Source organism: Rhinatrema bivittatum, chromosome 9 (assembly GCF_901001135.1).
Source record: "Rhinatrema bivittatum chromosome 9, aRhiBiv1.1, whole genome shotgun sequence".
Taxonomy (NCBI): Eukaryota; Metazoa; Chordata; class Amphibia; order Gymnophiona; family Rhinatrematidae; genus Rhinatrema; species Rhinatrema bivittatum.
Genome location: NC_042623.1, coordinates 179,335,319 through 179,347,765, shown reverse-complemented (window position 1 = coordinate 179,347,765; position 12,447 = coordinate 179,335,319). Strand labels below are relative to the sequence as shown.

The window sequence follows — 12,447 nt, the reverse complement described above, 5'->3', positions numbered from 1 at the left end:
TAGAAACGGGGGATGAAAACCTTCTAAGTATATAGTGCCAACAAGAGCCCTGCGGTCTTCTCAACGTGACCTACTTGAGATTCCCTCTCAAAAATAGCACGTTTACATACAACTCGTGAATGTGCTTTCTCCGTTGCTGGACCCACTTTATGGAATTCTCTCCCGATTGACGGGAGTAAAAACTGCTTTTCTGTGCACCCTCCGACTTAATATCATGGCGATATTAAGTCGGAGGTCCAGAAAGTTTAAAATAATAAAAAAAAAAAAAAGTAAAAAATGCTCTCCCGCGTTTTTACTGTATCGGCCCGTGAATAAGGGGTAAAGCTAGTGCGTCCAATGTATCGGCCCATAAGGGAGTGCACTGTTCTGTATCGGTCTGATTATTAGCTCCAGACGCAGCTCTTGGGTAACCTGCACTTGTCCGAACTCCTCCTGAACGTCTATTCATTTTTCCTTTCCTGGTGACAGTCTGCAAGGTATTTGTCGATTTGGGGGCCTCTGCTTAAGCGAACTCATCTTTAACCTAACTTGTCAACTCCCCTCTTAAATGAAGCACTGCTTTATTTCAGTCCCGATTTGCAGCCCATCTGAGGATTTCTGTTAAATGAATATAATAGATTACATGTCTGTGAAAGAGGATCTGGAGATTATAGCAAATGCTGTAAAAAAAAAAAAGATAACTGCAGATGTGGAGGTTTATGTTCCTCTGACGCAGACATTAATATCACAACATTTGACTTCTTGAATTCAAGCACATCACGTGAAGATGCTACGTACAATACGATGCGCATTTCAATTTTCATTATTTAGAGTGAATTTGTGCCATTGCGTTTGGACTGTTTTTAGTACACAGAAAATACTGGTCGGTAAACATCTTACTATAGGTTGTATCCCAGTAAACTGCTCACTCACTATGGAACTATGCGAACAAATATTCCATATCTGCCACCAAAAACCCAGTAACCTTCCTCTTTGATCCCTGGTGGCACTTATTTAGTTTATTGATTTATTCTCGGATTGCCGCAGGGGTCTTTGAGGCACGCGGGCCCCCGCGCACCTTCTTTAACCAGCACGCTCACCAGCGCCGCCGGCATGCGCCACAACGTCACAGGGCTCGCGCAGGATGATGACGGCTGGGCAATGACGTCATCAGGCGGCCCATTCGATTGGTGCTGGCGCCGGGCGCCCCGCCTCCTAGCGGGCGCAACTTTTGCTACTGTGCATGCGCGAGGCGGAACGGGTCACAGACATGGAGGACGGGAACCGGGGGAAGCCGCAATCGCTGCCGGCCTCGGGGGAGGATGGGCTGCCAGCAGCCGGCAACAAGGAGCGCAAGGAGGAGCAGGAGCTGGTGAGAGCGGGAGCTGGGACCTGGGGGTCCCGAGGAGGGGGGGAGGCCGTTGCGGACCGGCCCCTGTTAGCTGAGTCACGCTAGTGCAAGCGTAGGGCGCCCTGACAGCTAGGCCGCGGGGGGGGAGACTAGGCAGTGGTGTTCCTTACTTTACTCCTGGGGGAGTTCTGCGCAAAAAAACTTTAAATTCTGCAAACTTTATATTGGTCAAAATAACACAATTTACATGAGTCTTTGAGTAATTAAATTTTAAATTAATACAGAAAAAAGTTATTACTTAGAGCTGCAGAATTTTAAATATTTTGAGCTGAATTTCCCTAGAAATTCACTGTAAGAGTGTCCCTTCCACTCGCTCTCCCTACTCCCCTGACTACTTTGCCCTCTCAGGCCCCAACTCCTCCACCTGCCAGTATCTCTCCCCTCCACCTCTAGGCTCAACCCCTTCCACTCTATCGCCAGTCCCAGAGTTTGATCCCGTTCTCTGTACTGCCCCTGACACAGGCTCCCTCTATCTCTCACACACATGCTCCCTCTCTCTAATACACATACACACACTCTCATACAGGCTCCCTCACTCTCTCGCACTTACACATCTCCTCATACAGGGTCCCTCTTTCTTGCATACACACTCACACAAGTTCCCTTTGTATCTCACCCATACTTCCTCACACAGGCTACCTATGTCTGTTTCTCACACACCCCTCCACACAGACTCTGTCTCATACATACACAAGCTAGCACCCTCAAATATACATGATTCCTTTTTGATACCCACCAGCTTCCAATCTCTCACACACATACACACACCTTCACAATCTCCTCACATAGGCTCCCTCTCTCTGGCACCCACTCTCAAGCATCCCCCCCCCCCCATCTCCCATGCTCTCTCACCCCTTGCTCTCTCTCACCCCCTCCCCTCTCTATCACACTTCTTCCCTTTTCTCACACCCCTCTCCTCTCACATTCATTCACACACATTCACTCTCACTGGGGCCTTCATTTGCACTACGAGTGGCGTGTGTCCCAGGGGGGGCCTTCATTTTTGCCGTGAACGGCGCGCCAGGGCCTTCATCTTCGCTGCGAATGGAGTGCGTCCCATGGCGTGCTGGGACCTTCATTTTCACTCGCTCTGTTCATGGCATGCTAGGGTCTTCTCTGCCATTTTCTGCACAGGGGGGAATTCTGCGCAAATTCTATGCTCCGCAGTAGCTCAGAATTCCCCCAGGACTATTCTTGCTCATTACGGTGAGAGCTCCTTGCATTGGTCTTGAAATTGCAAAGAGAATGTTTTGTTGTATGCTCTTGGTACTAGTATTTGGCCTCCCCCAGGCTTTTCTTCCTGTATCTTCTGGAGTTCCATCACATTCTTTTTGAGATGGGGGTGACCAGAACTGCATGCAGTACTCCCGCTGTACTTGTACCAGAGGCCGATGTCTTTATCTTTAAACAGAACCTGCGTGAAATGCTTTACAATATATAAAATCGCAGAATACAAAGCCATCATCGTACTACATAATAATGCTGAACCCTTCCCTCATTGACATCTTTCAAAATTGCACCTATCATGAGTTGCTTTTTTAGCGGCTGCTGTACTATTTTCAGGATATGGTCCATAGTAACGCCAAGGTTCCTTTCTTGATATTTTCCCAGAGTGAACCTCAGCACTTGGGTACTGGTAGCTTGGTTTTCTTTTCTCAATGCGCATCACTTTGCATTTGTTTCTCTTAAATTCCATTTGCCCCCTGATTAGTCATTCCAGTGTTTGTAGATCCTCCTGCAGTTTTTACACAGTCACCTTGCATATTAACTATTTATTTCTCAAAAAAAAAAAATTTTGAGTATATAAGCTTTCATAGAAACATAGAAATGACGGCAGAAGAAGACCAAACGGCCCATCCAGTCTGCCCAGCAAGCTTCACATTTTTTTCTCATACTTGTCTGTTTCTCTTAGCTCTTTGGTTCTATTTCCCTTCCACCCCCACCATTAATGTAGAGAGCAGTGATGGAGCTGCAACCAAGTGAAATATCAAGCTTGATTAGTTAGGGGTAGTAGGGGTAGTAACCGCCGCAATAAGCAAGCTACACCCATGTTTATTTGTTTTACCCAGACTGTGTTATTCAGCCCTTATTGGTTGTTTTTCTTCTCCCCTGCCGTTGAAGCAGGGAGCTATGCTGGATATGCGTGTAGTATCAGTTTTTCTTCTCCCCTGCCTTTGAAGTAGAGAGCTATGCTGGATATGCGTGAAGTATCAGTTTTTCTTCTCCCCTGCGGTTGAAGCAGGATATGCATTGAAAGTGAAGTATCAGGCTTATTTGGTTTGGGGTAGTAACCGCCGTAACAAGCCAGCTACTCCCCGCTTTGTGAGTGCGAATCCTTTTTTCTTCTCCCCTGCCGTTGAAGCAGAGAGCTATGCTGGATATGCGTGAAGTATCAGTTTTTCTTCTCCCCTGCCGTTGAAGCAGAGAGCTATGCTGGATATGCGTGAAGTATCAGTTTTTCTTCTCCCCTGCCGTTGAAGCAGAGAGCTATGCGTGAAGTATCAGTTTTTCTTCTCCCCTGCCGTTGAAGCAGAGAGCTATGCTGGATATGTATTGAAAGTGAAGTATCAGGCTTATTTGGTTTGGGGTAGTAACCGCCGTAACAAGCCAGCTACTCCCCACTTTGTGAGTGCGAATCCTTTTTTCCACATTTCCTCTTGCTGTTGTAGCTTAGAGTGATGTTGGAGTCACAGTAACCATGTGTATGTTTATTGAATAAGGGTATTATCTCCAGGCAGTAGCCGTCATTCTGGCGAGCCTCCCACTCTTTATTGACGGCCTCTTGATTTTATGGATCCACAGTGTTTATCCCACGCCCCTTTGAAGTCCTTCACAGTTCTGGTCTTCACCACTTCCTTCGGAAGGGCATTCCAGGCATCCACTTTCAATATATAAATCTACCTTGGGGGAAAAAAGGTATCAGAAATTTTAATGCTTATAGGTTTTAATCTGCGGGCTCATTTCTGCAATGGGAACAGGTACTATCCTTATCAGAAACGTGGGGGTAACCTGCACGGAGCAGCAGTTACTACCTTGGGAAGCTTGCTGGGCAGACTGGATGGACCATTTTGGTCTTTTTCTGCCGTCATTACTATGTTACTATGTCAAGAATTGAATGCTTGGTTAATGATACTGGTTGAAGCCCATTGCCCTGGGTGTGCTTCCCTCTCTTGTTCATCACAGCGAGAGATGCATATTCTTCCACTGCTGCCATTCCATCTGTGCAGGAATGGCAGTAGTATCAGTGAAAGCTGGTAACAGCGGTATGGCCATTTCTTCTTGTCCCCATGGCCCGGAACAGGAAGTGATGTACAGTGGGGCATGTGGGAAGAAGAGAAGACCATGCTGTATAAAATAGCAGTAGAAACACGGCCCAGACCAAAATGAAGAACAGACAGCGACGAGAGTGAGCAGAGTTAGCTCCCGAAACCAACTGACAGCATGTATGTAAGAGAGCATGTGTGTGATTGAGAGAGAGGTCAGGGAGGTGACTGGTTGTGTGTGTGGGAGACAGAGACCAGTCAGGGAGGTGATGGGGGGGTGTGTGGGTTGGAGACTGGTTGTCAGCTCTAAGGAAGAGGACCGTGTGGACAGAGCTTTGCCATCTATTGCTGCTGCTGGTGTGTGCTGTTGGCCTGCAAGGATAAGGTATAGGAGAACTGCTGGATAGGAAAGGTAAAGGTGGCTTTCTAAATTAATTTTGAAATATTTTATTGGTGTTTGAAAAATTTTTAATACATTTTGTTTGAGTTTTTAAATTCTATTCATTAGCTGTTTTGAAACACTTATTAGTATAGCTTTAGAATTATTTCAATGTGGGGATTATAGCAGCTTGGCTCTTTCTGTTTTCCTAATAGGAGGTGTGTTATTGTTTTGGGCCTGGTTTAATATTTGTAGTATTGCCTTTTCATAGATGGGGTTATTACTGTTTGTGTGTGTTCCGTAATGTAGGTGTAACTTTGTGCGGATTAGTTTGTGTGCATTATTGCAGATCTTGGGTTTTTCGTAAGTGCTGTATTTTTGTTTCCATTTCTCCAATTTTGCACAGAATGCAGAGTGGCTTTTTTGGGGTTTCCATTCCAGTTTCTGTCTCCATGTTTGTAATTTGTGGTATTTCTGTACTTGGTGAAGGTCAGTTTTGTGTGTATAACAGAGGGGAGGTATTCTACTAGCATGTAAGCATTTGTGTTGGTCTTATTTGTTGTTTTCTCAATAAGACATGCATTGGTGGTACATTATTGCCTTTTCATAAGGATGGCTATTGTGCTTGATAGTAGAGGGTGTTTGTTTTGCTGTTGGTGAGATGACTAGAACATCTTTTTGTGTGTGGTGAATTGTACAGGGAATGTCCTAGTTTTGCTCTACGTCCATTGTTGAGGGGGGGGGGCGAGGCGAGGAGGATCCTGTGGATGCAGAATGCATGTTTACGTTTAGCCCCTTGAGGGTCATGTGTTCAGTGTGTCACTCGTGTGAGAACCATCTGTCAGGTGTGTCCTGATTGAAAAAAGGTTGAGAACCACTGCCCTAGACTGTGTTCTGAAAGTGCAAGCAAAGGTTCTCCTTTATCCTTCCTCCAGGCAGAGGATTCTTCTAGGTTGTAAAAGAGAATGGAAAGATTCTTATAGGGTTTACAACCTTTGCTATGAAAGAACTAGTCTACATAATGAGGGTTACAGCCTTCAGTGGCATGAAGAAGGCCATTAGTGGATCAGAAGTAGCTTGGCGCCTCTGTGAATCCAGTTTACAGAGGTGGCAATATTTCCCTTTGAGGGATCCATTTCTTCAAGCTTGTTCTTCCGCTAGGGAAACGTGGATGAAGATATAACTTAAGTCTCTCCGAGGACAGCATTGGCTTTCTGGAAGGGACACTGTTATACAAGATATCTTGCTGCTCTCCCAGATGGGATACTTACTTTCTTCTAGCGAGTTTAAAATGTAAGTCTGCTGCTGTGGAAGATCTACTCAACATGGAACCTGAATTTAATTTTGACGAGATCTGACCTCTCTTCTTCTCAAGCCTCATAAGGCATCTCTGAATCTTGTTGAAGTCAGTCTCCTTGGTGCTGTTTGGTAATTTTAACAGAAAAGGTGTTTTTGAGCTCAATACTGTTCCTCTTCTAAGGGTAGTTTTTTCCCTTCTGTCAGAATCGAGCTTTTTTTTCTAGCATCCAGTTAGATGAATCCAGAACAATTGTGTTATGCACTCCTACCAATAGATGGAGATGGAGCAAGCTGACGTCACAGTAAATATAACCCTGCAGTGACCTCAGCCCGCCAGTATTCTTAGTCTTCAGCAGATGGTGGATGTACATCTCCCCACTGGAGATTGCTTCAATTTTAAAAAGGAGATTTCAGGAAAGAAAATCAATGCCCCGCTCTCTTGTGATGATACCAAATGGTCCCTCCCCCAGTTGATATTTCCTGAGGTGATTTCCGTGGTCCCTCAGAGGTTTCCCTTGGTCCTATAGATGGTTTTGCTGGTGAAAGGCTAAAAGGCAGAGGGTGCAGGGAGCCGAGCGAGGTGGTGACGGCAGATGCTCTCTTCGCCCCCCCCCCCCCCCAGCGCAGCTGGAGACCTCTGTGGTCAGCCAGGGAAGGTTGAGCTCCAGTGTGTGTGTGTATATGTATGTATGTATGTATGTGTGTGTGTGTATGTGTGTATATATATATATATATATCTCGAGATGAACGTCAGAATGGCGTGCCGAGCTCCAAGATTGGACAGGAGGAAGACCTGATCAGTAAAACTTCTTAAGTCTCTGTATACAGGAGATAGGGGGTCGCCTCTCTCTTTTATCAGAAATGGTCAAGATCACGTCTGATTAGTGGGTCCTGGAAGTGATAAGAGAAGGTTATGCAATGGGGTTTTGCAGTATTCCTCAGGATGTGTTCATGACGTCTCCATGCCGCTCCCCGCAGAAGAAGCAGGCGGTGGAGGTTAAATTGACAAGGCTCCTCAGTTTGAGGGCTGTGGTCCCAGTGCCTGTGTCTCAAGAAAACACGGGGCAATATTCTATTTATTTCGTTGTGCCAAAGAAAGGAGAGCTCCTTTTCGTCCCATCTTGTACCTCAAAGACGTCAACCGTCATCTGTGAGTGAGGCATTTTCGCACGGAAACATTGCACTCTTGTGATAAAGGCTGTGCAGTCAGGGGAATTTCTGACCTCTCTGGATCTGTCCGAGGCATATTTTCACATTCCCATCCGACTAGAGCATCAGTGCTTCCTGTGCTTCGTAGTTGTGGGACCGCTTTCAGTTTCGGGTGCTGTCCTTTGGTCTGGCCACTGCTCCCAGGCCCTTTTCCAAGGTGATGGTGATAGTAGCAGCAGGGTTGAGAGAGGATGGGATCCTGGTACACCCGTATTTGGATGACTGGCTGATTCGTGCCAAGTCGCTGGAAGAGAGCCGCCTGGTAACTTGCAAGGTGATTTCCCTGTTGCGGGAACTTGGTGAACCTGGCCAAGAGCAGCTTTCAGCCTACTCAGTCACTTTAATACCTGTGGGTTTGGTTCAGCATGCAGCAAGGCATGGTGTTCCTGCTGGAAGCTCGAATTTAGAAGTTGCCAGCTCAAATCAGTCTGTTGTTGAACATCCTGTGCCTGACTGTATGGTCTTACCTGCAGGTCCTTGGTTTAATGACCTTGGAAGTGGTACCTTGGGTGAGGGTACATATGCATCCTCTTCAGTGCTCCCTGCTGTCTCGATGGAATCTGCAGTCTCAGGACTATTTGATTCGGCTCTACCTGCCGATGGAGGTGGTCTCCTAACTGCAGTGGTGGCTGCAGGTGGATCATCTATGGAAGAGAGTCTCCTTGTTCCCACTGGACTGGTTAGTACTGACAGCGGATGCCAGTCTCCCAGGTTGGGGAGCTCACTGTAAGGAGCTGATGGCACTGGAGTGCAGAAGTGTTATGGTTTTGAGGTGTTTGAGTGGATTCTTGGGTACTGTGGGAGATGACCACGCCCACGGGGAGGAGCCCTGTGGGGAGCCACAGTACTGGGCTAGACTCAGGATGCTAAAACACAGTTTTGTCTTTTATTGTACAGCTGATGTATACCACCAGAGGTGGCAGTAGTGAGTTGATCCAGAGGTAGCAGTCCAGGGACCATCGGCAGAGGGAACCTGTCTCACCAAGATGGTATAGGGATATCCAGGTGTAGGTTTCCCAGCACAGCAGAGCTGTCGATGAGACAGACTGAGAATTAGATTACTCACTAGATGGTAGCTGTAAGGTTTGATTCCACCAGGCAGAAGTCGATGGTAACAAGCACCGATGCAGGGAGAGCAGGCCCTCGAGGAGCGAGTACCTGATCCCAGTAAGGCACCTGAAAGAAAGCAGAGGGCCCCTGAGGAGCGGGTCCCCAGTTTAGAGTATACCCTGAAGGGCAGAGAGGGCTTCCAGGGGCAGCAAGGAAGCGGCAGAGTAGCTTAGACCGGACAAGTCCAATCCTTGCTAACTCAACGAGCTAGCAAACAAGGTTAGGCTAAATACCCGGATGGTGTGACGTCACTCGAGGGGGACGCCCCCGAGGTTCCCGCCATGACGTGGATAAAGACGTGGGTGGCGTGTGCGCAAGCACCCTAGGAGGCCCTTAGGAAAAACATGGCGTGAGGTTTTGCCATAGCAGTTCTGGGGACGCCGGAGGACACGGCTTGCAGACGCAGCGGCAGCCATCTTCCCAAGGCTAGCAGGGAGAGCAGAGAAAAATGTGAGGCACAAGGGTTGAAGCCATCTGAGACCGACGGACGCAACAAGAAGAGTCTCTTTGGAACATCAAAGGGCTGGAAGCCAGGGCTGTCCGGTTGGCTTGTTTGCAGTTTGGCAACAGGCTGCAAGGTCAATCGGTCCGAATAATGTCTGACAATGCAACAACCATAGCTTACATTAATTGGCAGGGAGGTACCAAGAACCAGCATCTATTGCTGGAAATAGATCAATTTATGGAATGGGCAGAGGTGCATCTCCAGTTGATCTCAGCTTTGCATATTGAAGACAAAGACAACATTAGAGCAGACTTTCTCAGCAGAGAGAGTCTAGACCCAGGAGAATGGGTGTTGTCAGACAAGGTGTTTTCAAATGATTTGGGATCGCTGAGGTTTCCCGTTATTGGACCTGTTGACGACTTTGTGCAACGCGAAATTTCCGCAATTCTTCAGCCAAGGAAGATATCCGAAGTCATTGGGGATTGATTTCCCTGGTGCAGGAGTGGTCAGAAGACAAATTGCTGTATGCCTTTCTTCCATGGTCCATGTTAGGCAGATTGATTCAAGGGATCGAACGCCACAGGGGGTTGGTGCTCTTTTTGCTCCAAATTGGCCCAGGAGACCATGGGATGCAGATCTGTGGAGGCTTCTGGTGGATTCGCCTCTTCAACTTCCAGCGCTTGGGAATCTGTTAAAGCAGGGACCTGTCATTCATGAAGATCCGACTCAATTTTGTCTCATGTTTTGGCCCTTGAACAGGCTTGCTTGCTGAAGCTTGGATACTCTGCAGCAGAGATTTCCAGCTAGCTAAGAGCTAGATAGTTCTCCACTTCCTTGGCCTATGTGCTAGCTTGGAGAGTGTTTGAGGCCTGGTGTACATATCGAAGTGCTCTTCCTTCCTTGGTCAAAAGTTCCGCTTATTTTGGAATTTTTGCAGGATGGCTTGAATAAAGGCTTGGCTCTTAATTCCTTAAAGGTACAAGTAGCAGCTCTCGCCTGTTTCAGGAGTCAGGTAAATGGTGGGTTCTTGTCGGCTCATACTGATGTGGCCTGTTTTCTGAAAGGAGTGAAACATCTTCGTCCTCCCTTGCAATTTCCAGTGCCCCTATGGAGTCTTAATTTGGTCTTGGATTTTTTTTTGGCAAGCCCTACGATTAGACTGCTACAAATTCTGTCCTTGTGGTTGCTGACTTTGAAAACAGTGTTCCTTGTGGCAATTTGTTCAGTGTGTAGGGTTTCCAAACTGCAGGCCTTGTCTTGTCAAGAGTAATTTTTCCAGGTGACTCCAGGGGTGGTCCAGCTGTGAACAGTTCCTTCCTTTTTACCGAAGATGGTCACTGAGTTTCACTTGAATCAGACCATCTCCCTGTCGTCTCTGGATAAAGAGAGGGAAGCAGAGGAGTGTCGTCTGTTGTGGCCCTTGGATGTCAAGAGACATATTGTGAGGTATCTGGCGGTTACTGAGCTTTTGCGGAAGTCTGATCACCTGTTTATCCTCCATGGTGGTACTAAGCAGGGAGAACCAACCTAGTGGGCTACAATAGCTCTTTGGTTTAAGGAGGTAGTCACGGCTGCATATGTGGATGCTGGGAAACAGTTGCCTAGTCAAGTTTGGGCTCATTCCACTCGGGCTCAGGCGGTGTCATGGGCAGAAGTTAGATTGTTTTCTCCCATTGACATTTGCCAAGCTGCAATGTGGTCTTCCTTAGACACATTTTCCAGGTATTATTGATTGGATGTTCAGGCCCAGGAGGACACTGCCTTTGCGCGTGCGGTTTTGTCTGGATCGTGGGCAGCCTCCCACTCTGTTTGGGAGTAGCTTGGTTACATCCCACTTGTTCTGGATTCATCTAACTGGACACTAAAAAAAATGAGAACTTACTACTTACCTGATAATTTCCTTTTCTTTTTGTCCTCTGGAGTGGTCCCAATCGGGGCAAACCAGCTTCTAAGACCACTATTATGCGGTGGTTGAAGGAGGCCATTTCCTCTGCCTATCTTCGCCAAGGTCAGGCGGTTCTGGAGGGCCTAAATGCTCATTCGCTACTTTCTCAAGCTTCTTCCTGGGCGGAGAGTCAATTGGTCTCCCCGCAAGAGATTTGCAGGGCAGCCACATGGATGTCCCTTCATACTTTTGCTCGCCACTACCGTCTGGATGTGCAGGCTCCACTTCTTGGTTCTTTTGGGCTACAAGTGCTTCGAGCGGGACTGTCTCGGTCCCACCCGGTTTAGGGAAGCTTTGGTACATCCCACAGTCTGGATGTACAGGGAAAGGAAAATTAGTTTTTACCTGTTAATTTTCGTTCCTGTAGTACCACGGATCAGTCCAGACGCCCTTCCCTGTTTGCCTTTCTTTTCTGTCCTCTCTAAGCTTGTTCTTGCAGATTTGCAGATTTTGATACTTCATTCTTTGCAAGAATACTGAGCAATTACACCGGAAGCCTTGGTTGTTCTTTCATACCAAGTATATGCAAGAGCGTATAGGTATACCATGTTTCTTACATTGTTCTGCTGTTGCTCCATTGAGCTTTATGGTTACTTGCTTGATCCTATTTGGGTTTTGTTATTTTTCTGCTTTGACAATGGTTATACTGAAGGGTTACAGGATTAGGTGCTGTCCTCATATAGGATGTCCTTTCAGTTTTAGTCTGTCTCCACCTGCTGGAAAGGAGGCTCAACCCACAGTCTGGACTGATCCGTGGTACTACAGGAACGAAAATTAACAGGTAAGAACTAATTTTCCTTTAAAGCTTTGTGCCTGCAGCCTGGTTCCATTCTGATTAAGATGGAGCCCATCCTTTCAGAAAAGGTGTCCCCCCCCCCCCCCCTCCCCAAAATGAAGCCCAGATCCTAACAAACCTAAAACCCTCTTCCCTGCACCATCGTCTCATCCACGCATTGAGACTCCAGAGCTCTGCCTGCCTCTAGGGACCTGCGCGTGGAACAGGGAGCATTTCAGAGAATTCTACCCCGGAGGTTCTGGATTTCAGCTTCCTACCTAAGAGCCTAAATTTAGCTTCCAGAACTTCCCTCCTGCACTTTCCTGCCTTGGGCGCCTCAGCTATGCATTGGGGAATTTGTCTGTCTATTCTATGGTTTTCTTTTATAGAATCTCGACTCTTTTTTTTTTTTTCCCACCTAGACCTGTTTTGGGTTGGCTGCCTCACAGGCAAATGAGAGACGATGGAAATGAAGAAAAGAGTGCATGGGGGGAACTTGCTGATGTGGTGGTTCCTATCCTTAACCAAGAAGCCTGATACTTTGATGCAACTGCAACATTGCTCTCTGCTTCAATGGCAGAGCGTAACAGGGAATTGGATTTAACCAGCAACCAACGAGAGCCCTGACTTTT

At 47.1% G+C, this 12,447-nt stretch overlaps 1 protein-coding gene across 1 annotated transcript in view; it reads left to right on the top strand.

Annotated features, from left to right (window-relative positions):
- Nucleotides 1-1,197: 1,197 nt before the first annotated feature.
- The window catches only part of PSMD2 (proteasome 26S subunit, non-ATPase 2), a 153,010-nt gene continuing 141,760 nt past the window's right edge, over nt 1,198-12,447 (top strand). Inside the window, exon 1 of the mRNA XM_029617179.1 lies at nt 1,198-1,351. Coding sequence (XP_029473039.1) covers nt 1,223-1,351 — 129 coding nt within the window. The 5' untranslated portion in view covers nt 1,198-1,222. The remainder of the gene's footprint in view (nt 1,352-12,447) is intronic.